Source organism: Phycodurus eques, chromosome 20, assembly GCF_024500275.1.
Source record: "Phycodurus eques isolate BA_2022a chromosome 20, UOR_Pequ_1.1, whole genome shotgun sequence".
In the NCBI taxonomy this organism is placed as follows: Eukaryota; Metazoa; Chordata; class Actinopteri; order Syngnathiformes; family Syngnathidae; genus Phycodurus; species Phycodurus eques.
This window is the reverse complement of record NC_084544.1, coordinates 2,940,089-2,967,862: the sequence shown is the minus strand read 5'-3', so window position 1 is coordinate 2,967,862 and position 27,774 is coordinate 2,940,089. Positions and strand designations below refer to the sequence as shown.

Genomic DNA, 27,774 nt, shown 5'->3' with positions numbered 1-27,774 from the left:
GTCGTGGTAGGCAATCTGCAGCTGTTGTGTTGGAATGTCGCAATAACAGTAGTTATTGACAAAGTTTACTCAGAAGACGAGCCAATTACTAACTACTTAAAAGTTTATTTAGCGATTATTTTGGCTTTTAACCTGTTCTTTGCTGCAAATAAGCGAATTGGAGCTTAACACAGCTAGCGTTAGTGAGCTACCGTAAATGCGAACTCGAAGACCAACACTTGGAAATGGTGCGTCCATGAACAAGTGGAGTTACTAGTGTTATGCATTTTCGTCGGGCACTAGTTAGTGCTGAGCATTTTATTGTTTGTTTTTTTCTTTCTTATTACATTTACAAAACTATATAGGCTCAGTGTATCGAATACACACCTGTGTAAGGTACAATTCTTGACACGGCACTTGTATTAGCTCTGTGACAGGGTAACAAACGAGCTACATTGAAAGCATCACAGGATCCCCTTTTTTTTTTTTCTTTTTTTTTTTGGGAGCGCTGATGTCATTTCAAAACTTAAACCAAGCCTCCTAAAGTCCACACGGCTATTTGCTCTCTGTCTTTTCTACAGGAAAGTATTCTTCTTCTCAAATGTGGAGCACATTTTGACTAGGAAAAATATATGTAATGTTGAGAGGAGAAATAATCTAAGTAAACGAACCCGAAGGACTTGATTGCGATTGGAAGCCCCTGTTTCAGCGGGCACAAGTTTTTTTTTTTTTTTTTTTTTTCTCCCTTCCCTTGTGTGTGTTTTTTAAAGGACCAAAATGAATCGGAGCTTTCATCGGTCTCAACCCCTGCGGAACGTGGATCTTAACGCCGTGGAGGTGAAAAGCAAGGTGGGTGTGATGGTGCGTTAAAAACGTTTGTTTGGGGATGGCGTAAAAACCCTGAACGAGTTCACATGGTCGCGGGGATGCGAAAAAAAACGAGCACTCCATGTGGATTTGAAGGCCTATTTATTTATTTATTTTTTTATTTTACTCCATATTTGACACTGTATTCGTTTTAAATACATCTGCTGCGTTTTGTTTGTGAATTTTGTAGTGATTTATCAGATGGGAAATGTGATTATCCAAAAGCTTGAAATGGCGACGTTTTACCCGTCAAATTGTACGCTAATTTGTCCAATTTATTGCACATTGTGCTGAGTTCAGGTACCCTTGTTGTTTTGAACACTAGCAGTGAGGTTGACTGCTGATTAATCGAGCAAAGCAACCAGAAGGGTTGGTTGCGTTTGGTTGGGAGTATCCATTTATGCGCAGTTGAATCCAATTTTGACAGTGTGGCTAAAGCTCAACCGCAGTATCGTGATACCACAAATATCGCTGGAAAAATAGCACATAATGAGTTTTCTCGTGTTAAAGACACATTTTCTTCAGTTAAATCGATACTTTGCAATACAATTATCACACATTGGACGTATTGTGATATCTATCATAAATATAGCGATAATATATCATTGTTTTCTTGCCAATGGCATGTTGATTATCATTATCATTACCACAAATATCATCAGCCAAATATTGTAGCAATTTTTTACATCCACATCCCAAAAACATGCGTGGTAGATTGACTGAGGACTCTAAATTGCCCATGGGTGTGAATGTGAATTTTTTTCGATGGTGTGATGTATCATAGGTGGTTTCCTTTCCAATATATCATTAGCGTGCAATCGCTGTATCGTGATACCACTGATGTTGTGACACCACTGATATCATTCGTAAAATATTGGAATATCATTGTTGTGAGTTCGTTCTTAGATATTGTAATGTATCGTACCGTCATTCAGCTTGCACAGCGTCAATGTTTTGGGGTAGTTTAATATCATGTCACCTGCTGCTGATGCACGACACAAGACGTCGCGTTAGCATTTGCGTTGTTTCCGTGATAAACCTATCAGGGAGACAGGAGGCTTGGAGCTGGTTTCACTCTCTTGTGAGGCTCTTATCACAGGCCAGGTGGGATTGTTTTGGTCAGGGTGCGGTGTTTAGGTGGGATGTTGACACCACAGCTTTGATTTAAGCAGATAACCAAATACTTTTTCGTTCCAGGGCATCCCTGGCACCCTGCAGATCCGGTTCTTTAATGGTTTTAGTAGGTACAGCGATCAAAAAGTTACTTGCAATAGATTATGATCATGAGTGGTTGCACGCTAATCATTTTTTTCAGGAAACAGTACAGTAACAATCAATATATTGTCAAGGAAACCATTTACGATACATTACGGTGTCTCTGTAACTGAAGAAAACTCCCGTAAATACCATAATTGCAAGTGTAGCTGTCCCTCAGCTCAATCAACAAGCAAGATGTTTCCAGAAGGGTGTTTCACTTCATTTTCAGATTGGTATGATCGGGAATTGTGAAAACTAAGTGAAGTGAAGTGAAAAATAAACACGATATCACAATAACGAAGAACAAAACTATAATTACATGGGTGAAAGGAAATATTGTGTACCTTTTCTGTCCTTTACATTTTCTTGAGATTCAGGAAGTTGATTTCCTGGCTGTCCTTCAAGCTCTTGTCTCGGGGAGGACCATCTAGGACCTTTATGTAACATCATCTTCAGAGAAAGTTTGTTACTGAAGCTTTATGATTTGGAGATGACGTTTTAAGTATAAATGTGATCTTGTGTGACATCACCTGAAGTCAGTTTGCTTTTAAACCTTTGTGACCTGGAGATGATGTCCTATCTGGAAGATGTGTCATTTATAGCGGGAATATTTCGCCAACGATATCAGCAATTGTACGATACTACTGTCTAGCATATTACTGCGTACGATATATCACGGTTTCTATGTTTAACAGAATAAAGCTCACAATGATATTGGCGCAACATTTGGCCAAATATATCAGTGGTATCAGAGCAACAATCTACAGTATATATCACAAGTAAACCATCTACGATACATCATGATATCTATGTCACTAAATAAATCAATATGTGATACTGTAAGGTGCAATATATTGCCTTTGGGGTCACGATACAGCAAAAAATCAATATATTGGAAAGAAAACCACCTATGATGCATCACGATATCTATGTAACAGAATAAACTTCACAAACCATATTGCAGCAATATTTTGCCAATGACCTTGGTGGTATGACGATACAGCATTTACAAAATACTTGCTTTTGAAAGAGAGCCATTAATGCCATACGACCACAATGGGTAACCATTGAAAAGAAGACATGATAGATATCTTTCATGATATTTACATATGTCAGGAAACGATATCGTTGGTACCACGATACGGCAACAAATCAATATATTGGCAAGAAGACATCTATGATACATCACGATAGCTAAGTCACTAAAAACTCATGATAGAATATTATTGCAATACTGTCCAGACAACACCAATAGTATCATGAGACGGCAATTGTGCAGTAATCGATATAATTGGAAGAAAATGCGTTCTGAAAAAAGTTTGTGAGGTGGTGCACCTGACCTCCTTGCACCCAACGTGGATTCCTGCATGCTAACCTGAAGGCAACAAGAAGGCTCCTTGACAAACTGGTTTGTTGGAGTTAGTTAAAAAAGAAAGAAATAAAAAGTGAATCTCGATCGTTCTTTGCTATGAAAAACGGAAGACAAGCCCGCGGGGTACAAGCATGCCCAAACATGACATGATTAATGCTAAACTGAAGGATGCATCACTGCCAGGTGTTACATCACCACCCATCTTGCATTCTGACTTGTTTAAAGCAATAAAGGCTGGTATCGTTAGCATATTATCACACACAAAAATCATAATAATTGGTTACATGGATTATTGCACAATCGCTGTATTGTGCTACCTCCGGTATCCTTGGCCCAATATCCAAATTTTTGTGAGTAGTGTATCTTAGCGTAATGCTAACTCTTCAGTAAGTGGTTTGGTTAGCGCTGCTTTGTTATCTTGGCTTTATGGGTAAACCAGCTCTTTTTTTAGTTTAATTCAGTTTAATTTGACTTGTCCCCCCCCCCCACCCCCCCCCTTTTTATAAAAACGTTGTTTGATCTTTTCAGTACGGCGCCGAGTTCCGTCGCTTCTCTGTGGACCGCCTCAAGCCAGGCAAGTTTGAGGAGTTCTACAAGCTCATCCTGCACATCCACCGCATCGCCAACATGGAGGTGATGATCGGGTACGCCGATGTGCACGGAGACCTGCTGCCCATCAACAACGACGACAACTTCTGTAAGGCCGTGTCCACTGCGCACCCCCTGCTCAGGATCTTTATACAGAGACAAGGTAAGGCGACGAGATCACCGGGGTCACGCTACGGCAGTTGTTTAATATGCGAGAGGAAGGCCATCTATGTGACTGAAGAGAAAATGATAAGACATTGGAGCAATATTTTGCCGACAATAGAGATCTTGGAACAAAACAATCTATGATACGTGATGATATCTGAATAAAATTCAAGCTACGGTATGATCAACCGTATGTTTATATGTACTGCAGATGTTTTGCAAACAAGATTTGGCTCGGTCCCTGTCGTCCACGAATAGCAAGGGTCCACTGTATAACGGAAGAAAACCATATTATGATGCATCACGATAATCTGTTGTATGCAACTTGATGCAAACATAAACAATGTGATGTATTGCGATATTTTGCCATGATATCAATGCGATCACGACACAGTGATTATGTGATATGTTTCTGTCGTGATTTTTTTGCAGACGATATCGGTGGTATCTTGACACAGCAAATGCACGATATGTTAGAAGAAATACATCTATGATGCATCCCTATTGTGGATATTTTTCAAACGATGGTATCCCAATAGAGTAATTGCACATTATATTGAGCTATATACAGTTTATGTTACATACCTCTATGATATATCAAAGTGCCCAGCGTGCAACTCAACTTGATTGTTGTCGCACTGCAGCGGTATCGCAACTTGATCACAGTGTATCGATATTTAAGATCGAAAGAGATGATGAAACAGTATGATATTTAGTCCTGGCGCGAGCATGGCTATTGATTTTTCTATTATTATTCTTACAAGCATTAAACCTTAAAAAAAAGACCATTTATCTCGTGAAATGCATCTTGGCTGGTAATGGCTGCACTGGACCAGAGTCAGGTTTCCCCTCAGAATATTTCCTAATCCAATTACGCCAGGCCTTTTCGTTTACTTCATGTAAGTGTATGTGTGTGTTTGTTTGTGTTTAGTGCCCTCTGATTGGCTGGATGTTTCTGTCTGCCCAGCTAAGCCCTGTGTTTTATCCAAAGGAAGGGCACGAACACGCACACAGACGCACACATGCAGAAACACACACAACCCCATAGAAATCAGGTCATTGAGCAAAGCTTGAATCCCAGCATACCAGACATTACTGGGAGACAAAAGATCGGAATGAAAGGAGAGACCGTGTGTGTGTGTGTGTGTGTGTGTGTGCGTGCGCGCCTTTGTCTATTTTTAATGTGTGCGTGTATAAAGACGACACCCGTCTACTCGTCGTCTTATTCCCGCCCGCTGATTCCGACTTGGAGAACCTTGCAGTGGCGGCCCGCTAGCGAGTATGCAAATGTATACATCATTAATATTCATGTACACTATTAGTCAAAAGGTTGGACACACTTTCTCATGCTATTGAATGAAGAATCGTGTTCAATCTTTTGACTGGTAGTGTAGATTTACTTAATTCTCGCCATCCTTCCTCGAAATTAACATACTGTGTTCTTTTAGTATCAGGCTAAAATAAAAATAAAAAACTTACAGGTAGCGTGAAAGGGGCTGCAGGCTCTGATACTACCTCCAGAAGGGGAAAAATTGCTGTGCCTCAATTCCGAGGCTGAAGGCTCTGATACTATGTCTGAAGGCAGAAGAATACTAGGTTGACTTCCTCCCTACCCTTCTGCATTGGTGCCGTTTATACAGCACACACAGCTATACAGAAAAACACAGAAATTGCTGGCCTTTTATTAGTGTGAACCAAGCCCTGATATTACCTCCAAAGGTGGGAAAGTGGAGCGTTTACTTTGCCAACCAGTCTGTGTCTGTGCTGTTTATAAGAAATAGAGAAGCTGGAAAATGATGGCCTTTTTCCAAGCAGTGTAAAATGAGCTATCTCCGAGGCCCCTAATACTACCTCCACAGCTCGAAAACCGCTGGGTCGACTTTATAGCCCTGCTCCGTGTCTGTGTCGTTTTGTAAGTAGCAGAGATGCAGAAAAATGCTGGCTTTTTACAAGCGGCGTGAAACGAGCTACAGGCTCGGAAGGTAGAAAACTGCTGGGTCGACTTCGTACCCCTGTTCCATGTCAGTGTTATTTTATCGCCGACAGGCGCAGAAAAATGCTGGCTTTTTACAAGCAGTGTGGAAGGGGCTACATGCTCTGATACTACATTCGAAGATGGAAAGTTGCCTGGTCGATTTCATGTCCCCATTCCGTGTCTGTGCCGTTTACTGTCTAAGCAACAAAGAGGCAGACGTGCTGGCTTTTACAAGCAGAGTAAAAGGGGTCTTTCTCTATGTCGAAGGTCTTCCAAGCAGGTGGTCTGCACACTGAGGCCGAGCACTCAATCATGATGACCTGGACTAGTGGCACTGGCTGACACAGCCATCACACACACGCAGACACGCACACACACACACACACCACTGACGTGTGAGGTAGTCATACACTTTAAGCACGCATACACATTTCTTTGTTAAATGCCTAACAATGCAACAATGCGCTGGCGTGACGACTGAAGATGCTGCCGCGTCATGCGTCACTGTGACATCACATCGAAAATCGGACCGAGAAGCAAAGGAGTCAATCGGAGACGTGCTCACTGGCGTGTCCTATGTCCAATTTCAACCCGTTTCCCTCAGCAGCCTGAGCTCACGCGGCTACCTTCTCGTCTTTCGTCAACCGCTGTCACCGGCTCGTCATGGTTCGGAAGATCAGTAGTACGCGTGCTGGCCAAAAGGATACCTGTTGCTACCCTGAAGTGGGGGACACGGGAATAATGGAGGTCGACAGTGAAAGCGTGTAAATCTATTCAGAAGGATGATCAGACAGTGAGCCAGGGATAAAAAAAAAAACATACCTTTTTGTTTTTATAGGTTTAACTACCTCAGAAGCTGTAAAATTGCCAGATCTACCTACCCTAGGGCAGTGTAGTACAAAAGTAAAAATAAATTTCTACCGTCAATTAGATAAAATACCCGTTGGCTAACTTGATAACACTAACAAAAACAATTTGCTCACAAAAATATAAATACTTGTGTACGATCTGCACCAGCTTCCGATCGGTTTTCGGTTAGCTTCCTGCTCTATTCGAAATGAATAGACAGAAAAACTTGAGCGCTTTAACTACCAGAAAAATTAGTAAACATAATGTGGTAGAAAACGGTGGTGGCTTCACATGAGCATTTCTGTGTGCCTTTTTGCACCGGATCAAAATACAAATTGTTGATTCTTGCGCTTCTGAGAACCTTCTCACGTTCATCTGATTGCAAATATTCTCAAATGGGAAACCACAGAGCTTGGAATGCCACAGACACAATTTATGATATGGAAAGTTAGTTTACGCTGTTAACGCAAGTATTCAGGTTGACGTTCTCGCTCTCCGTTTAGGTCTTTTTTTTTTTTTTTACATTGTGGTGACATCCACCGAGGTACAAAAAAAAGAAGTAAAAAGCCTATTTTAAGGAGTAGAAAGTACAGATATCTGTTTTCACATGTAGGCAGTATTGCTAACATTGTTTTGTATTGTTCCCAAAATGTGCCTTACCTGTCATAGACTCCTCCTCCAATTGAGTAAATAAACGCCCCTAGCCGCTATTTCTGGAACTATGGAACTTCCATTGTTCTGCGTTTGCAATGCAAAACCTGTTGCTTTGTGTACCCCGCATGAAAATGCTAACATTTTCCCACTCTGCATGCAGGTTTGCACATACACGTCCGCGTCAACGAACAAGTCAAGCCGGTCTGCGTTGCGACAAAAAGGAACAGCACGTCATTTTTTGCACTTGGAGGAATGCACATCCCTAGATGTGAGTCAGCCACAAAAACCTTGCGGAGCGCTAAAATAGCTGCTGGTAATTGCTGGCTTTACGAGGAAGATCAGAATGGAGGTGATGTAGGGAATAAACGCAGTCATAATGAATGTCGTGGGTGTTACGAGGAGTGGAAATTTAATGACCAAGCTCTTTGTTTTTTCCATCACGTTTCCTGAGCTAATCTGGCTAAATTAGCATTTTGTGACGCATTTGCGGTAATGTACGTTTTTGACATTGTTGTTCATTCATATGACAAATCCTGCAATTGGAGACAGGCCTGCGTGAGTGTGGACTGTCGACGTTTGTTTATTTCGAGCCAAAGATAACGTGTTCAGGAAGCTAATTTAAGCTAGATCGACTTGTCACAAGCATCTCCTGCCCATTGCAGTACAGTAATGACAAAACAATGACATAAAAGTGCAGTTTTCACAGTATTTGAATTGGTCTGAAGATGGACCTGTACTGTTTGTTTAATTAGTGGGAATTAAAGATTAACTCCCAATATTTTGCCAACTGTATCAATGGTACAAAGATTGTGTGATAATGGATATATTCGAACTATGTAACTAAAAAAAAAAACTTACGGTGTGCTAATATTGCGATATTTTGCCAACAATATTGGTTTCACAAAACGGGTATTTTGCAATAATCAATATATATGGCGATACTTATGGAACTGGAAAAAAAACTGTGCAATGTTTTACCCATGTTATGATACAGGGATTGGTCGATAATCGATCATCTTGGAAGGAAAACCCTCTCTGATGTATCTAATGAAAACTCACAATAGCGTAAGTTAACTGATGATGTCAGTTTTATGATGATACAGCGACTGTGTAATAATCAATATATTACAAAGAAAACTCATGCACAATCCCAATATCGATGTAATTGAAGAAAACTCCTAGTTTCTGCAGTTATTTTGATATTTTAGCAACAATAACAGTGGTATCATGATACAGAGATTGTGCGATAATATATTGGAAGAAAAGCCATTTATGGTATATCGCGTTATATCTATGTAACTGAAGAAAACTCACGACACATGTACAATTCATCATGAAATCTAATAAAACTCACAATATTGATAGTTTCAATTTTCTGTATATTTACCAACGATACCGACGGTAACACGATACAGCAAGTATATTAGATAATCAGTATATTAGAAGAAGAACATCTGATACATCACCATCTATTTAACTGAGGAAAACTCAAGACACTTGCAATATTTTGACAAGGATACCTTGATAAGATACATAGAGAAACAACAATACTAAAATAAAAATAAAAAAAAACCTTTGGGGCTAGAAAAATCAGGATGGAAACACGAGTACATTGCTTGCTGCCCACATTCCTGTCTTAGTGTTAAGGCGTTAAAGGTAGAGCCCGTAGATTATTTTAAATTGCATCTTGATATCAAATCCGATGGTGTCAGTTCGACAAACAACAAAATAATTACCTCAGACATGGTCTAGACTCCTTTGCTTCACCCTTAATCCTGAGACATGTTGGACAATTCTATGCTTTGAGTTCTACATTTGTTGTAGAAGAACTTGGGACCAGAGATGGGATAGCTAGGTCTGCTATTCTATAAATTATAGTGATGAAAATCTGTATATTTTCTTCCTTGCGTTGTCCATGTATCCTGATACTTTTATCCACAGAGCGTATATCCTGATGTTCTATGATAACAACTGATACGGGGTGAGCTGCCAAATACAATAACGAGGGGGAACAAAACAAGCAGTTAATCGTCAAACAGGCCTTTAGTCGGGTTAAAAACATTATCTCCGCAGCACAAGATAATTACACCTACAGTTCGCAGATAGGGTTTTGTCCAAGCAAAGCACAAGGGCTTGTTTTGCCAGCTCCGGTTAGCGCCGGTGACCTGCACACTTGAGCTCAGACTAAACTTTCAACAAAGAGAAGAGACAGGGAGCCTGAAAGTTTACGTAAACTGCGCGCAAAGGCCAAAGACAATCGGAAAGACGTAAATGCAGATGCTCATCTGCAAACGCAGATGAGCAGACCAAGCTGCTGTTATTTAACGACTTGGCAACTGATCGCAGCTGCTCTGAGATCAAACATAATTTACAGGGAGTCCGTGCACTGAAGCCAGTCAAGAGTTCTAGATGGTACTCGGGCGGCAGCAGGAGAGTCAGTCGTTGGAGACACGCTGGAGCAGCCTGTTCATAGAGTTTTAGTCATCTAATTGGGTTGTTTTTTTTTTCGTTTTTTTTTTTGTTTTTTTTGCAGTTTATCAACATTGAGATGTTAGCATGGCGTAAGAGCCTGAGCTTCATGCGACTGTTCAACTGACACAGGAGCCAAGAGGAAGCGATACATGTTTTCTCAGCCTGCTTCCATCTCTTATTTGATGATACTGTAAGAGCATGAAGTCCAAATGATGATAAGAACACGTTTGTTTTGTTGTGCTTTAATCGCCAGGATTTATTAGTATTTCCTTTTGAAGAAAAAAAGAGCGCAGGTAGACACCCAATTTCCTCTGGGCAGAAATGTCAGCTTGCTTGTCTTGGATCAAGCTAGTTTTTGTTAAATACATTCTAGTCATATCTTCTGTTGTGTTTGAGTCATTGTCAGTGTACACTGGCGCGCATTGGTGATATTAGCGTGTTGTTTTTTTTTTGTTTGTTTTTTTTTCTCTTTGTGCGCCGTGGAGGCGGCCAACTGGCGTACATCTGCCTCTCCCGTTTTCCAAAGGGCTTGTGAGTGTTCGTGCTTGTGTACATACACACACACACATGCACATGCACACACTGGATGTCAACATGCCAGTGCTAGCTCATGCTGGCTGCAGATTTGAAAAGACTTGATGTATACCAGCCACCACTGCTGATTCTGGTCCCGTGAATTTAAAAATAAATTTCTAGAAAACTCATGTCATGTTATGTTGCTCTTTTGCGTATTGGAAGCCTTGCAGTGGACCATTAACTTGCATGCCAGCCATACCACGACAAGAGTGAAGGCCTTCCTTCCTCGTACCAGCCAGTCCGTCGGCCATGGGAACGTGCTGACTCTTTGTTCTGGCTGATTAGTGTTTGTGGTGTCTATTAAGTAGCCATACCCATTTGGTTGACTTCCTTACTTTTTTGTCTTTACATTGATGTTCAAGAAGGCTACCTATCTGTACCACTTCTTGACACCGGGTACCTACAGGGTAGGGTGAGGGTCTAGCCCCCAGACACACTGTAGCCCCTTTTCAAAACAGCCTTTTCCTCATGTTGCTGTGTTGTGTGAAAGGCACCGGCAGGGAATGGGGGAAATCTCAATCCATGAATTTACTGGCTTTCAAGTTAGTATCAGAGACAGAAAGCCTCAACCAGGAGACTCTTGTCTACCATCCTGCTATTGCCATCAAGTATTTTACACGTCACACGCAAACTAATTGTTTCATCTGTGATGGAGCATTTTTTGCCTATTAACTTCCGTTTGACCATATGAAAAAAAAAAAACCCATCATGGCTTATGAAGAAGAGACGATTCTGTACAGTCGTTTGTCAAGATAATGTGAAAAGACGCTGTATTGCATTTTCTTATTCGAGAACTGAAATGGTGGAGTGGTTGGATTACTTGGAAATTCGGCCTAATTTTCAAGAAAAATATGGTGCAAAAAACAAAACTGAAACGCAGCAACCCGAACAAGATGATGATAACGTTTGTTTTGACCAAAAGTTAAAGTATATTTTGACCTGTTTAATTTCACACAATCTTATCAGTGATGGACCAAAGAGGAAAATGTTTTTTTTTTTTTTTTACACTGAAAGACCTGTAAAGGGTCTCTCTTCGAAGTATAGCTTTGTTTTTTGTTTTTTTGTGGTTTTTGTAGTTACTTGAGCCTTTGTTTTTCCACTTACAGTAAGGAATGGTTAACTATGCTAAATTGTTACTTCAAACAATGCCTTTTATTTTATTTTAAGGTTTTGTGGTGGGCCACAGTTGCTTGAAGAGCAAATGTCATGGAGCCAGTACCGTGGAAGCTAGTCTGAGTTCTAGTCGGTACTCGGGCAGCAGCAGGAGAGTTATGAGAGACTAAAGGTTTTATGGTGATGAAAGATCTACCCTTTCTTTGATGGGGAAATCTAAACAAATAAACAATCGACAGGATGGATTGTGGCCAACTTCCTAGGGTCCAGTATACTTGGATAACCTTTGGAGTACCTCCTCAGACCTACTTACTTTTTTTTTTTTTTTGTTTTTTTTTTTTTTTGAGAAAGCATGCAGTTCTACTGACTTACAGTGAAACGTACAAGGATGTCCATTTTAAACTCCTACTTAAGTATGGTTTCTGGACAGATAAAGGGTTAAGCCCAGATGTATCGCAGCAAGCCAAGCTCCCAAGCCTCCGGGCTGCCTGATGGAGCCACACACTTAAAGGGTAAAGCCCACCTCATCTGTCTGACCCCCTCAAGGGTTTAGCGCTTAGGCATGAGTCAGTTGTCGAGGGCGGAGAGAAAACGTCTGCAGACTGTTCCGAGTCAAAGCACAAAGCAGCCGGGAAGAAAGTGGGCAATTTGAAGACACCATTGGCCATCCTGTGGTTAGGACGCTATTCTTTGCTGCGATGTAAGCAGAAATGGGAGAAAGTGGCTGAAGAATGGTGAAAGCTCCTGTAAGCAGTGGCCAAAACATAAAAGAAAAAAAAATATTAGGCTTTTGCGGACAGTCTAGACAAAGGGTGGCCAACACCATTGCCGTTCTTACAAAAATGAAGCAGCAGATAGCCGCGAAACGAATGCAAAATGACAGGAGTGTCATTCCTGGCTCTGTGTGATGGGCTGGGGTGTTAGTTTTTTTTTTTTTTGTTCATCAGGTTGGCCGCCGAGACACTTTGGCGCGAGGCAGCAGCTACCTCTGGAAAGGCTTCACTGTGGTGTCTAAAGCCTGTTGGGAACGCTTCCCACCAGCTGTGTGTGCACGTGGCTCGAGAATAAATCCAGGTTTCTGCTTGGAAACAGGTCTTTGCTGTTAAAAAGTGTGTGCGCCATTCAGTAAAAAGCAGCAGCAGTTGGCGTCTTGAGACAATGCCCCTTGAAGTCAGACGGGGCTGCCATTTACAGTGGGGTGCCGTCTTGCTATCTGCTTTCGAAACCCAGCGTGATCCGTCTTGTAAAGCAGCAGGAGAAGCGCCATAATGCAAATCTGCACCCGTTTTAAACTTATGCCATAGTTTTTGATCATTCATTACCACCACCACCACCACCACCCCTCCCACAAAGACACCACTGGAATGGGGAGGCCCTGGGTCTTTTTAATTTAACCCGCATTTGTGTTTGTGTATCCTCAAGGCTTTTCATTTTGCTTTACGACCACGCTTTGAACCGTGACCCCATCCACCAACCCCCTGCCTTCCACTTCCCCTCCTCGTTCTGCCTCCTACTCCCTTGTGGGGAAATCTCCAGACACTGTCGGGAGGGGTGAAAGTTTTTGTTTTTGGGTTTCGTGTTTGTTCTCATCACATCTTCAATTTGTCACACTTGTTACGATTTGTAAGGTATTTGTTTGCTTGAAATACTAGCGGGAGCTCCCAACAAAGGATCGGTAGCCAAAGCAGTCATTTCAGCATGCATCAAATAAATGCTTCCATGAGAGCCCAATTAAGGGGGCAAATGGGTAATTAGTGAAATTATGTCAGTTCCCAGATGCTATTAGTCAAGAGTTGACCGATTTGACCTAAGTTGCTTAAACAAAACAGCAGCCTCTGTCGAAGCAGATGAAGTCTTTCAGATTAATTAAAGTGTGGCGACCTATCGGCTGTTGTAAACGAAGTAAAAATGACCTTAAGGTCTTTTGCTTTACATTAATGACAGTTACGACATGTTCGCATCCACGTTTATGATCCACGGGAGCTACACAACCTCTTTGATGCGGTTTTTTGCCATTTTTCTGCATTACGCCAAATTAGTCCTTTTGTGTTGTTGTTTTTGAAGTTGAGTTCCACTTGAAATAGGTTGTGATATACCAAACCGAGAATAAACGCCTCCCCATCGACAGTTGTGTAAATTGTAATATATTGGTCGACATTTGTTCACCCTGAAAATGTGACTTGTATTTGACCCGGTTCTATTTTTCTCAACGTGATGATTATAGTCGTTCCTTAAGGAATAAACAAACAACTTCCTGAGTCAGCATTGGCCTTCAAAGCGCACAAGAACAAAAAAGCTGCGGTCTGTTGCTCTTGTTTGCCTCTTTTTTTAATGGCTTGGAAGAAAATCATGTGGTGTGAGCGAAATTGATTTTTGACGCGCGTCTGGTGTAATGTTTTAATTTTAGAAAAGCCACCAAACAGTCTAGCTGTGCAAAAAGCATTTTGTAAACTTTTGACAGCATTTCTGACAGCAAGTGAAACGCTTCACAGTTTACATTAAACCATACATTTAAAGGGATATCTTTTGATTTACAATTTGTTTAAAAAATGAGATTTCATTGCATTAAAGCCAGGATGATTTGTACGGTTTTCTTTGCGTATATCATTGACGATATTATCGACCCGGTCATTTTCCGCCTTTTAGAGGTAGTAACCGAGGCAATGTAAGGGTATTTTAACACCTGTCACGCAATTCAACCCACCCTGTTGTTGCAACTGTTGGGTTTCTCATACGCCACTGTTGTAGAACCTATGCATGAAAGAGGCTACAGAAAACAAGTGGGAAGATTAAGTGGGCCTAACAATTATACCCCTTTGAGGTAGTATCAGAGCCATAAATGGACAATGCCTGTGTGCAAGGCCGTTCCGCAACGGGGACAGAAGTGTGAAGTTTAACACCTGGCACTCATTTATCCCGCCTTGTTGTTGGTGTCCGTCAAGTATTTTATACATCTTCCCACATCCAATGATCTGGTTACTGTGTGCAATATCCTGCTTTTGCTGGGTCTGTATGAGCAGATTTTGCACCATCTACGTGTGAAAGAGGTTACTCTGGTGTTTAGATTTTGGAACAAATCCCGACAGTGAAATTTGGAGTCCTGAACCAGGAGTCGCGACCTCGTCCTGAAGAGCGCTGTCGGAAAGTCCCGAGGTAAACTTTAGACCGGGACCACGGTTGAAGCAGGCTGAAGTGAGTGCAGGAAAGATCGCAGATGGGCTCGGAGTGGGTTTTTAGTGGCTTCTGCGAGGGGGGAGTTGCTGGTTTGCATGAAGGCCTCTCGCAGCAGCGCCTCCTTAATTACAGCTCTGCTCCATGCAGGCCAGGCCTGGCATGCTGTGACGATGCATCTGAAATCTCACTTAACCACACGGGTTAAAGATTTTTGTCTTAGAAGAATGGCCATTCATGTCGTTTAAAGAAGCATCTGAATTTAAGTCTTAATAATCCTCTAAGCGCTGTAGGCCCGCATCCAAAAGAATTTGCTAGCATTTCTTGTGCAAAGGGATATTTTGGGAGGCCGTAATTACAAAGTGGCTTCGCTCGGCCGCACTGGCAACCCGGCCCACTTCGCTGGTTATATAAAAGAGGCTCTTGCAAGTTACGAGTGCTACACATTCTATCATAGGCCCGTCCCTGTGCTCTCCTTTAAAGCATGTGAGGTCACTTATTGCGCATTTAAATTCAGAGGCACAAACATGAAAGAGCCCGAGGAGATTGGATTACAGGAGCTCTTGTCCTTAGATCACATCCATGTGCGCTCGATCTTTTCATCTGCGAGTGCACAAACACACCTACCCTTGCTAGCTTAGTAATGGACAATTTTCAATGCTTGACTGCAGATCCACAAGCATGTTTTTGACTCTGGTCCCCACTCATGTTTCTATGTGGAATGTTGACTGGGTTTGCACGAGCATCGTTTACTAGGCTTTACACGATCAGGATTTTTGGGGCCGATCAGCAAATTTTAAAAAACGCTAACCGATCACTGATCCGATCACAAGGTGGAGGAATGTGTCTATTTAAATAACCTGTTTATTGACTCTATATACTTGTGTACTTAATTGCTCAAAAAATTATATTTGCAATCAATAATGTATCTTTATTCCTCTATTTATGCCAGTGAGGCATAGTGACAGACAGAACAAATGAATGGTGAAGTAAATACGGTAATTAATGTATCCACTTTTTGTGACATTTTTTTTTGGAAATCACTGCTCTCGTCAGATCGTGTATTCTAATTCGTCAGGTCAAACCAACATTACATGACAGAAATAAGGGGTGCTAACTTACTGTAATTAAATTACTTTGTTTTTAATTGAATTACTTCACCCACACCGAAACTTTAGAGCATGATTCGACAGAACGGCGGCATGTTTACCTCCAACCGTTCGTGCTACCACTCGCTTGCTAGGCTACATATCGTTTTTGTTGCCTGCTTGCGAGCCGTATTGTATTAAAAGTATGTGAACAAGCCTTAAACGAACGTCCTCTCCTGTCCTGAGCACCGGTGACCACCAACACACGTTTTTCCCCATCTTGTCTTCATAATATAGTCGGCGCGATCAGCTCTTGTTGTCGTCGCCAAGGTAACGAGTGTATCAGGTCGCATTTGAGTTGACAAGATGAAGCCCAATGATCGTAAAAAACGGCATTCAGTGGTATCGGAATACAAGATTTTATTGCACTAGTCTGACATAGTGCAATCTTGAAAGAGCAAATTTGTCTTCTCGTCTGATCCGGCATTACGTGTTGTCTGTTCCACACCGCCGACATCTTTTTTTTTTTTTTTGTTAAATAACTTTATTGGCCGTCAGCCATTTACAGGACTACGCCAAAAAGACATGTGACAAGGCTAAAAATAAACTTTTGGATTCAAATATACTGTGCACGATGGCGACGCGGAGAAAATGTCTTTTGCGGAGCCGATCCCTCATTGATCGGCTCGACGAATTATGACAAAGCCGATCAGCATAAAATACTAATTATCGGCCGATAAAATCGGTGTAAAGTCTACCGTTTACTGAGTCCGACATTAAGACTGTTTGGGTGGTGGCCCTGTGGAGCCACCATGAGCCAAATTGTGGTGGAACCGCAAATAGCCTCATATCTTCATGATACAATATAAGTTTCAATGATTATTTCATATTTAGCGTGTATGCACACATATTCATCATGTGCACAGTGCATTTAGATGGATCATTGACCCAGGAAAAATTACTGCTTCACCAGGCAGTGTGAACGGGGCTGTGATCTTTCCAAACATACCTTTTATCATATGCATTAGCATCATAACCGGTTAATTAAGAATTATGTCGATTGTGTGGAATTGATTGTTGATGCAGTCTCAAACTATCTTGCTGCCTAAAACTTTGGTGCTATGCAAAGTTGAGTTATTAGTACTGTTTGACTTGCTAGTCCATAGTAAAAACCTTCTTCCCGTTTACATTCTTTTGACCAATTAGAGAAGAGAGGCTTGTTCCCAGGGTTTGTTGTGATGCATTCAGGTTCGCTTGGTCTTTCTTTTGTTGGCCATATCCACATCTTATTTGACATCAAAAGCATCATCACCTGATATGGTTTTCACGTCCCAGTGAGCATCAGCTGAGCGGGTGTATATATAGGTCACCAGGCTAAAACAATGGTACAAGCTGTTGCGCTAACCCAAGCCCCCCCCCCCCCGTTGCCTTTAAAAGCCTGCAGGCGATTGTACTGCAATGACAACGGAGGGCTATGATTGGCTGGAATAGAGCCTGGTTTATTCTGACTGGCTAGCGAACATCACCAGAGACCGTAGCCATCAGAATGGTTAGTTAGCTAAGTGAGAGGGTCTGAATCTTAGAACCTTTCAGTATGATTTGGGAAACCATCCATCCATCCATTTTCTAGCGTACTTGTACTATGCACTTCTTGGTTATAGAATTTATAATTAATACATTTAAGGGGGAGTTTGCCGTTTGCCGTTTTAAAACCGTGAGCAAGATTTAAACATAGCCTGACTACACTAATCACGGTTTCTGGTTGGTTGTTCTTCCGCGGGCGCGGCAGTTTCTTAAAAATCAAATTACAGCTACAACAATGGGGTCAGAAAGGAATGATTTTATTTATTTTTTCTCCCACACACCTATCATTTTAGTAATGTAATACTGTCAGGTTTATACTGACAGTTTAAAAAAAAAAAAAAAAAAAAAGTGTCCTTCCCTTCTATTTTTCCGTAAACGGCCGTTGTAAAGACAAAGTTTGGACACCCTTGATTGAGACTCATGCATGTTTTTGGACTGTTGGCCAGAGTACCCAAGAAAACCCACTTCAGCCACGGGGAGAACATCCAAAGGGGGCCGGAGCCTAGATGTGAACCCTGACCTCATAAGTGTGAGGCGAATGTACTAACCTCTCGTTCACCGTGCCACCTCTTATTCATTTTTTAATTATTCATAGACATACCATGACAATATTTTGTGGTTTGTTACCTAAAATATATCTGCTGTCATGAGTATCGATGTAGCACAGAGCATAACAGACCAGTGTGAGAAGACTGTGCCACCCTCGCCACCCCCTTCCAAACATGTGGGCCACGCTTTAGTGTTGTGAATCAGGTCACCTCAGCACTTCAGGATGGGAGAGGAAGGAAAAAGGAAAAGGACCGGAGCGTGGGGAGGACCCTCGCAGGCCTTGACTCTTTGGGGCGGTGGAAAACAATAGGCACATGACAACTCGTGTCGAAATACTCCCACTGACATGTTTGGAGGCAGGCTGATTGGATGAAGCAACTAAATGGAGTCAGTGGAGCAAAGGAGGGGGAGGCAGGAAGAGGCCGAGGATATGTGTCAGCACGCGCAGGAACTCTTCTTTGCTGTGATCGTGTGGTTCAGGTGTCGTGTGAGGAGGACTAGAAAGAGGAGGCCTGTAAAGAACTTACCCAATTGGGGGTGGGGTGAGGGGGGGGTTACATTTAGAAGGCGTTTATTTCACCTCACAGGGACTTTAGGTAAAAGTGGAACAAGTACAGACTCGGAACGTAAAGTAAAAATGACGTTTTACTGTCATTTGTGTACAATACTCATTTTGATAACTTAAAATTGCCACATCATGGAACAGAAAAGAATAATAGAATTTCAATTCATTTCAATTGTGAATTTTGATTGAATATGGAATTAAACCGAACAGCAATACGTAGAGATAAAAGGTGGGAAACGGCCAGATTTTACAGGCACTTTGAGTTATGTAGAAGGCTCCTGCTGAGTCAACTTCAAACATGAAGGAACAGCGTAGCACCAACAAAAAGCTTTTATTGGCTCAATCAGAACATGACAGATCTCTTTGAACTTTCAATAACAATATTTTCCCTGGCGGGACACAAATCAAGTTGCAATATGTGTATTTGTTTTATTCCTTTGTATCAGTAGTGAACATGCTAAATGTCTCCAGATGCGGCTGCACAACACTACATTATAGTTTAGTGGTGGTACCCTACTACTGCGGTTGGTCCCTCAACAGCAGGCTGGCAAAACGTAGCATCGTGCAGATTTGCGGTGGGTGATGCAACGATATTGCAATATTTTGCTCGCAATAATAAAATCATGATTTAAAAAAAATAATAATTAAATATTTTTAAAAAAAAGACACAAAAACATACATCGCAGTAGCGACAGCTAATGTTTGCATATTGATACAATAGCCATATCGATATTTTGAAAGATTTGGGCACAAAAGAAACGCACATTACAATATCAATATCTGATGTTGCTGTATCGTTAGCGCATTGGCAACAATATCTATATTTTTTTTCCCCCAACCTTAGTTCAAATCATCTATTTTGAAGGATAGAACAAATAAAACAACCATACTGAATGGCGTCCTCTGTCGCCTGTATTCACTCATCACCTGTTTGTCCAAGGATATTAGTCATTTGTTAATCTCCGTCTGCTTTCCTTATCTCTTTGCCCAAACCTCACAACCTTCTTTCTGCATTCCTGCTGCGAGTGCGCTACTAATCCCGTTTGTCTGCTTGTTGTCTGTCAACTGCCAGCCAGCCCGTAAGAAAGATTAGAAAGTGACTCCGGGAGAGCGCTCGGGGAGAGGACGAGCCGTGGAGGTTACGAACTCCCTTGTGTCGCTATTACGTTAGCGGCTATATTTAGCAGGTATTGAGACATGGAGCGAAAGAGGGGGAGACGTTCAATCGAGCGTCGTGTGTTTTCCGTTCACCCTCTCCCGCCGCAGAAACCGCCGCTTTCTTCTTGTTTATTCGTGCTATCTCTTGTCATGGCAACTGGATCGACCGCAGCTACATTGTAGTTCGTCTTCATAGGAATCTAGCTGGTTGACTTAAAAGTGGTTCCCATTTCAAAACTGTTTTGCTCCATAGGAAATAATTGAAGTGACGAAATGCAGTCATGTTAAATGTACAGGCCATGTTTTAGATTAACATAGTGGAACACAATAATAGTTAAACACTTTATTAAAAAAATAAATAAATAAGGCATCTATTTGAGGGAGGTGTTCACTTATTTAACATGGATGTACACAGCATTGTGGAGCGACCACATGTCAGTCTACCGTAGTATTAATCATCGTTAAAGATACAATCGCCGTTTAAGAAACTATCCTTAATACAGTGCGGACAACTCGTTTACAAGATGGGCTCCACCAGAAACTCTTTACGTGCTTCGGTAGGTGCTGCTGTGTGTGTTATCAACAGATTTCAAATGGGTTTATTATCGTGTCTATTTTTTGGGAAAGAAGTGGGGATTTGTAGACACTCCCTCTTGTTCCACTGTGGCTTTTGATTATAACTCCATAACTTCAACGTGAGTGGTACCTGTGTACCAGATGGCAGCAGAGTCTTTATGCCGCCTAAATGAACGGGATTCAAACCAGAAGACACCCCCAAAAACAGCCCCCCCTCCCCAGGAGGGAAACGTTTGATCACATAATCGAGGTTGTTCCCATTGAACGGTGCAAGAAATGCTCCTACTTTGTTTACCGCGTCTGCTACACCTTTTCCCTTTAAATACCCTCCTCTTGATCTTAACCCCTGTCGCCCCTTGTGATTAACCCATCATGTCTGCGCATATTAATTGCTAGTGGTGACTAGGTGACGTGAGGAAGGGTGGGGCTGTGACACCTACGGAGAACGCTAAACCTGAAACTCCCTTTCCTGCCCCTGCGTGTCCGACGTTGCCTCGTTTTAAGTCGTCCCAGATGTGCGGAGATGTTTGCTTGGGAAGAGAGTGCGGGGGGTGCTCGCCGCTAAGAGGGGAGGGCGGGCGAGCGAGCGGTTGATGTGCGCACGCAAAGATTATCAGGGCTTCTATTGAGCGAGAAAACTTCTTTTCACCTGACCAAGAAATGTGCACTGACAGAAAATAACCGAACACATTTCCTTGATCGCTAAGCCGAAACTTTGAATGTCAAGACAGCAGAGGCAGAGCAGCAACCGTTTGGGCTACGAAATTGGAAGTGGCCTTGATTCGGCAGTGATTTTTGTCGGGCACAAACCTTTGCTCTCTTCCATAAGCATTACATGTTCTGGTATGTGTGCTTTTACTTCCTGTTTTGATTTCCTCCACTGCCTGTTCAGGTAGCAAAGTATCGAAAAATCTGTTATGCCACATTTGCCACAAGACCGTATGACTACAAAAAGCTACACTTGCCGATATGAATGTTAAGATTGAGAAAACGTCACATATCGGTCGTGGGATTTCAGACCTATCGAGTCCACTAAAAATGAGTCATTTAGCTAAGATGAAAGCTATCATTCCAGATGAACGTAATCGTTTGTTTACATCCGTACGCACCGCAATCATGCTCGAAACAACTAGAGTCCAATTTCATCAGCGGTCTGACCTCAATCCGACCCGACTGCCAGGTACATTCCGCACTTCAGAGTACTCAGGTGTGCTTTTCAAAATAAGATCATTCCGGAAGACGAAGACATTCCTTTGGTGTTTACTTGCGTTCTCCGTGGGACACACCTGCACCACAACCGGAGTGAAGTGTTCTTGTATTTGGCAGTTACGCATTTTGGTTAGTTTATCGAGCCCCTCCGTTATTTTCCATCCAGGCAGGAATGTCAAATATGTTTGTCTGTTTAAAGTTCTTTTTGCTCTGTCTCTGCTTCTTTTTTTTTTTTTTTTTTTCACTTGATGTGCCTTGGCAGCGATCTCACCTAAACACACACTCGAGTCTTCCCGGGACGTCTCCGATGTGAACTCCATGCGGCCCTCCCGTTTTCTTCTGGGTTTTTTTTTTTTTTTTTTAGTCATCAGATAGGTCGACGTTTGAAAATGTACTTACTCTCTGTTGCTGAATGTTTGGTGGGCCACTCAAAGCAATCACCCCACGCACAATGAGCTCTGAATTGCATTTCAATAATCACTTTGCATTTCAATAATCACATTGTTTTCAACAATGCAGAAAAGCACACTACGCTAGCGCAACTGTCCTGCGTGTCACTTTCGATTTGGCTGCCTGAAAAGCAACCTCTCCCAGGTGTGTTTTGGTTTGGGGGTAACGAATGAAGCCCACCGCCACTACCACAGCATTGAGTGACCTCATGCTCTCACTATTCACTCTTTGCCCTATATCAGCCCCATCCCCCCCTTTTCCAGCGATTATGGGCTCTTCTGTCACTAAGCACTTTGTCACGCCATCAAAAGAGAGGGAGGGATGGAGGGGGATGTCCGAGGGGTTGTTGGGGTGCAGGAATGTGAATCAATGGCCTGCAGGTCGGAACGGGTTGTACAGTCTGGACAGTATGATACTGCTAGCTAGTTTCGACATGCGATGTATAAGATCCATATGTAAGCAAAGATGTCCTGACACAATGATGATATAACCTTTGTGTGTGGTTCATATTGTGGATAACATAGTTGTGCATGGAAAGTATAACATGGGCTTCTCAGACACATTCTTTAATATCTAGATATTAATGAGTATGCAGGAAGTCTGACATCTTGGTTTGAAGCAGCCACTTTCGAGTCATTTCGGCCATTCCGAGGGGTATTTTGAAAAATAGACTTGTCCTAGAGATTTGGTCAGACTACTGCAATCTCCTGCCTATTGTTGTTTTTTGTTGCTGTTACCCCACTCTCTCCGTGTGGAACCTATGCCCAGCTAGTCGCTGAAAAACTCACCTTTTCACATTTTTGTGCTTTTGCTGAAACGCCTGGCCTAACATACCACAAGATGGCCCCACATCGCTGTCTAATAGGAAAGTAGTACATTGGTACCAAGTAACTATGTTGAAGTGAGAGCCATCGAAATCATATCAGATCATCCATCCATTCTCAACACCGCTTATCCTGGTTAGGAGCGCTGGAGCCTATCCCAGCTGACTTCGGGCGACAGGCGGACTACACCCTGAACTGGTCGCCAGTCAGTCGCAGGGCGCATATAGACACAGACAACCATTCGCACTCGCATTCACACCGTCACTGAGTGGGAACTGAACCCACGCTGCCCACACCAAACTCAGGCGGCTGTACCACTAGACCAACAGTGACCGAAATCAAATCGTGTAAGCCATTTTTTTTTAAGGGTAATGTCGTACAATGAGTTTAAAATTGTAGTTAACTGTTTTGAGGTCATAGTTTGCATATTTACAGTATAAACTAGGGGCTAGGGCTGTTGTAGGCAATTCTAAAAAAATTCAGTTATTGCGTTTTTTCACTATGCCAGCAGGACTTGGTCCCAAAATGATATAATTTAATGGAAAATTGCAACATTGATATTGCAACACTTGGCCCCAATGCAAGTCGTCTGTAACATCAGGACGTGATGATACATTTCTCACAACTTTACGAAACTTTTTATCCAGTGACCTTGCACCTTCCATCTAGAAAAAGTGTTTTTTGCTTCATGTTGTTCACTAGCTTACCAAACTGTAGCATTGCCTTTTGTCGTCTGGGAGAGGTACTAACACACGATGTCCAACCTTTCACCGAGCTACATGTGAAATGTCCCACCCGGCTGAGTCAGAACCCTAGTGGTCTGGCCACTCACTACCTTCCATACCAACTCCTGCACAGTTACCAGGAGCTCATTTGTTGACACAACTGCTTCACACTCTTGCTTTTTTTGGGGGGCGGGGGGGGTTAATTTCCATAATGTCAGCGGGCGAGTGTGTGAAGGCCAGCCAGCAGCAGCAAGTGAGAGCAGGGGGTGGCTCTAAGGGTTCAGTATAAAACCCTTGTATTGATTTTCTTTATTGGGGGCGGTGGAAAAACATTTAGGGTTGAGCAGTCTTCGTTTTGAATGAGAACAGCTTTGTCTTAAAAATATTTCCCAGGCACCTGGGGTCACGTAAATAGTACGGTTGCTCATATGAGCTACAGGAGGGAGTTCCTGTCTCTAAGTCAGTCCAACAGTTGCTTCAGGGTCTTCAACCAGTTAATAGACAGCGTCTCTAGACTACATTCCTTGGAGAGGTCACATGCTCTGACCTCGCACCCCTGAACTTGTGTGGGGTTGCAGACCCAATCCCGTGGCTTCAAAAGAGTGCGAGAAAGAATAGTCTTTCAGGTTGTTGGAACATCTCAGCCCTAAAAACAATATTCTAGCTAACCGTTTGGAAACAATCAGACAATGGTAACCTTCACTGTGGCGCAGATAACAATGAGGAAGACAAGGCAGCGAGTCTAAACATGCTGGTAGGGGTGGAGGGTGGGGGAGGCGAGTTATAAGTGATGCACCTTGAGGAGGAACACGACGTGAACGGACTTGTTTGAGGACAGCCAATAAGCTCAGCCTTGCTATCTAATCTTCCCTTCTCAGACATACAGGAAATGCGGACACAGGAAGTGAACGTCTCTGATTTGAGACCGTGAGCGAAAACACGATGACTCGCTCTGCTATGGGACACCTGCTTTATTTGCAAAATGACTCATGTGTGCACTTTTTGAAGATAAGGCCAAAAACAACAAAAACCCAAGGGAGGAAGAGTTGAGCCAGCTGGCTTCTCCAACCTTCTTCCAGCTTTGGAAGAACTCTTCCCATCAAGCTTCCTGTTAAAAATTCTGACTCATCATTTAGATAACACCTCTTCCTTTGTGGTGGGGTACAACGGCGTACGTTTCCACCAAGCGTTCCAGTTCAATCCGGCATAGTTTGGAATGTTAAATCCTGAGCTGGCTTGCATTTCCAAAGTGGTGTGTAGACTGGATGGTGTACGTTTCCACCAAGCGTACCAGTTCAGTCTGGTGTGTTTTGGAATGGTAAAGCTGATCTGGCTTGTATTTCTAGCATGGCATGTCTCGGCGGGATGCCATATGTTTACACCTAGTATTTCAGTTCAGTCCACCTTGGTTTGGAACACTAAATCCTGAACACGCTTGCTTGGTTTTCAGCGCAGGGTGTATAGGGTGGCGTGTTGTACATTTTTCACCAAGCATTACAATTAAGTCTGGCATAGTTTGGAAAACCAGTTCCTCATTTGACACAAAATGGCATTCATTTCCACAAAGTTTTTCTGTTCAATCCTGCATCGTGTGCAACGCTAAAGCCTGCTTAGAATTGCGTTTTCAAGGCGGCGGACATTTGCAACAAGCGTACCAGTTCAGCCTGCCATGGTTTGGAATGCTAAATCTTGATCCAGCTTGCATTTTCAGGGAAGGGTGGTACTGTATATGTTTCCACCAAGCATAACAGTTTGGTCCTGCATGGTTTGGAAATCCTGATGTTTCCTGAAAATCCTGATGTTTTTAGTTCGGACTGGGATAGTTTAGAACAGCTGACATTTCCACAAAGCGCTTTAGTTCACTCCGTTCCAGTGTGGCATGGAACGCTAAATCTTGATCTGACATGCATTTCACCAAATCTTCCAGTTCACTCCGGCATAGTTCAGAAGGCTAAATCATAATAAACAACAATGGAGGACGTCCAGCTGGGGTGCCAAAAGGCGGTAGGGCAATGATCTGTTATTTTGGTCCCTCCTTCACAAACGTTGACCGTAGAAGCTGTTCTGTTTGGTGGAAAAGGCTTTAGTCATCCCAGAGCTGCCTTCCTGGTATTTGAAAGGAGGGTCACTCGACGTACCGCGTGGACGGGAAACCTCTACTGCACACTCAGCAATTCTTCTACACACACACACACACACACACACACACAGCCTCTCGTTAGTAACATAGTGTGAATGCAATTGAGATTTCATTTGTTACTTGTAGCTACAAATGTTATTTTAAATGAAGCTTAGAGGCTTTTTTAGGGCCTCTGTAATAGAGCTGGCGCAATCTGTGAAAATGATTAGCAGGACTCTCCAAGGAAAATTCCTGGGGATTACATCTGTGTGTGATTTGAGGCGGGAGGTTGGATTTAAAAGTGTAGTTCGTTCTTGGTGTGACTTTTTTTTGTTGTTTGTTTGTTTGTTTTTTTGTCTTTTCAGAAGAGATGGACTATGCTAACTTTGGCAACAACACCATCACCCGCAAGAAGAAGAATGTGGTCGCCCTGCGCAACAATGACATCAACCGCAAGAGGGCGCACATCCGCATTGGCATGCCGCAAGACTTCCGGCCCGTCTCCTCCATTATCGACGTGGACATCCTGCCGGAATCGCATCGCCGCGTTCGACTCTACCGCCACGGCTCGGACAAACCCTTGGGATTTTACATCCGTGATGGAACCAGTGTCCGTGTGACACCCCACGGGTTAGAAAAGGTGCCTGGGATCTTCATATCCCGGCTGGTTCCTGGGGGTCTAGCAGAGAGCACGGGTCTGCTTGCAGTCAACGACGAAGTCCTAGAAGTGAACGGTATAGAGGTGAGCTGGAAGTCACTGGACCAGGTCACCGACATGATGATCGCCAACAGCCACAACCTGATCGTCACAGTCAAGCCCGTCAACCAACGCAACAACGTGGTGCGCAGCAGCCGCATCTCCGGAAGCTCGGGTCAGTCGTCGGACAGCAGCGGGTCCACCGGATACCCGACACTGTCTGTGCCCCCGGGGGGGATGCTGCCCTCGGGAGCTCAGGGCTACCAGGACGACCTGGAGAGCGATGACGAGACTGACATTGTCATCGAGAGCAGCCTGAAGCGGCCGTCCCAGAGGTCTAATGCTTCTTTGGCTTCCAGCATGTCTCGCTTACACCACCACCAGACGTCGAGCACTGCCGTTCCGGATCCCGCGGCGCCACCCAGCCCTCCGTCGCGCCCCCCTTCGGTTGTATCCACCGCTTCCTTTCACTCACAGACGAGCCTCAACGGGGGGTCGCACCACCACCACCAGCAACACAGCAGCCTGAGCTACCAGCTCCTCAGAGACCTGAACCTCCAACACAGTCAGCCCAGCTCCCAGCTGCCCTACCATAGCAGCAACCCGGCCCTCCGTCACAGCAATGGGAGCCTGCACAAAATCCTCAGCTCGCTGAAAACGGACCCACGGCACAGCCTGGCCCTCCCCAGGGGAGGAGTGGAGGAGGACGGCACCGTCATCACGCTATAATACCCGCAGATATCCCGCTCAGACAGGATAAGGCCATGGACCACCGGCTCAATTTCAAAGACTTTTGTTATTCCTCCCTCCCCCCCCCAAGATAATTACTTTAATAACAGGAAGTTGCACGCCAAGGATCACGGAAATTTGTCGTACTGTATATACACCTTGGAGTTTTTTAAATGTTTCGCGTCTTACGTCAAAAAATGTATGTATGTAATATGCGTCAGAACAAGTGATGTTTTTTGTTTGTTTGTTTTTTTTAAACTTAATGACCACTTTTATCTAGCTACTTTTCTTCATTCTTAATACTGGGACCAAACTGGGGTTTTCTTGTGGACATGTTTATTGACAGAGTAAATCTATATTTCTTGTTTTCTTTGATGCATAGAGTATGCTTTTTAATTGGTCTTTTTGACAATTGTGATGAAATCCTTGTCTGTTCCAATAAATTATTCATTTTCACATGGTG

At 43.0% G+C, this 27,774-nt stretch overlaps 1 protein-coding gene across 2 annotated transcripts; it reads left to right on the top strand.

Annotated features, from left to right (window-relative positions):
* Positions 1–27,774, top strand: pard6gb (par-6 family cell polarity regulator gamma b). 2 transcript variants are annotated; one of them, XM_061664288.1, is made up of 3 exons: positions 1–828; positions 4,004–4,226; positions 26,254–27,774. In XM_061664288.1, the coding sequence occupies exons 1-3, from the start codon at positions 757–759 to the stop codon at positions 27,309–27,311; spliced, it is 1,353 nt and encodes a 450-aa protein (XP_061520272.1). In that variant the 5' UTR covers positions 1–756; the 3' UTR covers positions 27,312–27,774. The 2 variants fall into 2 exon arrangements, with proteins under 2 accessions (XP_061520272.1, XP_061520271.1); XM_061664287.1 differs by having other exon boundaries at positions 2–828; positions 26,251–27,774.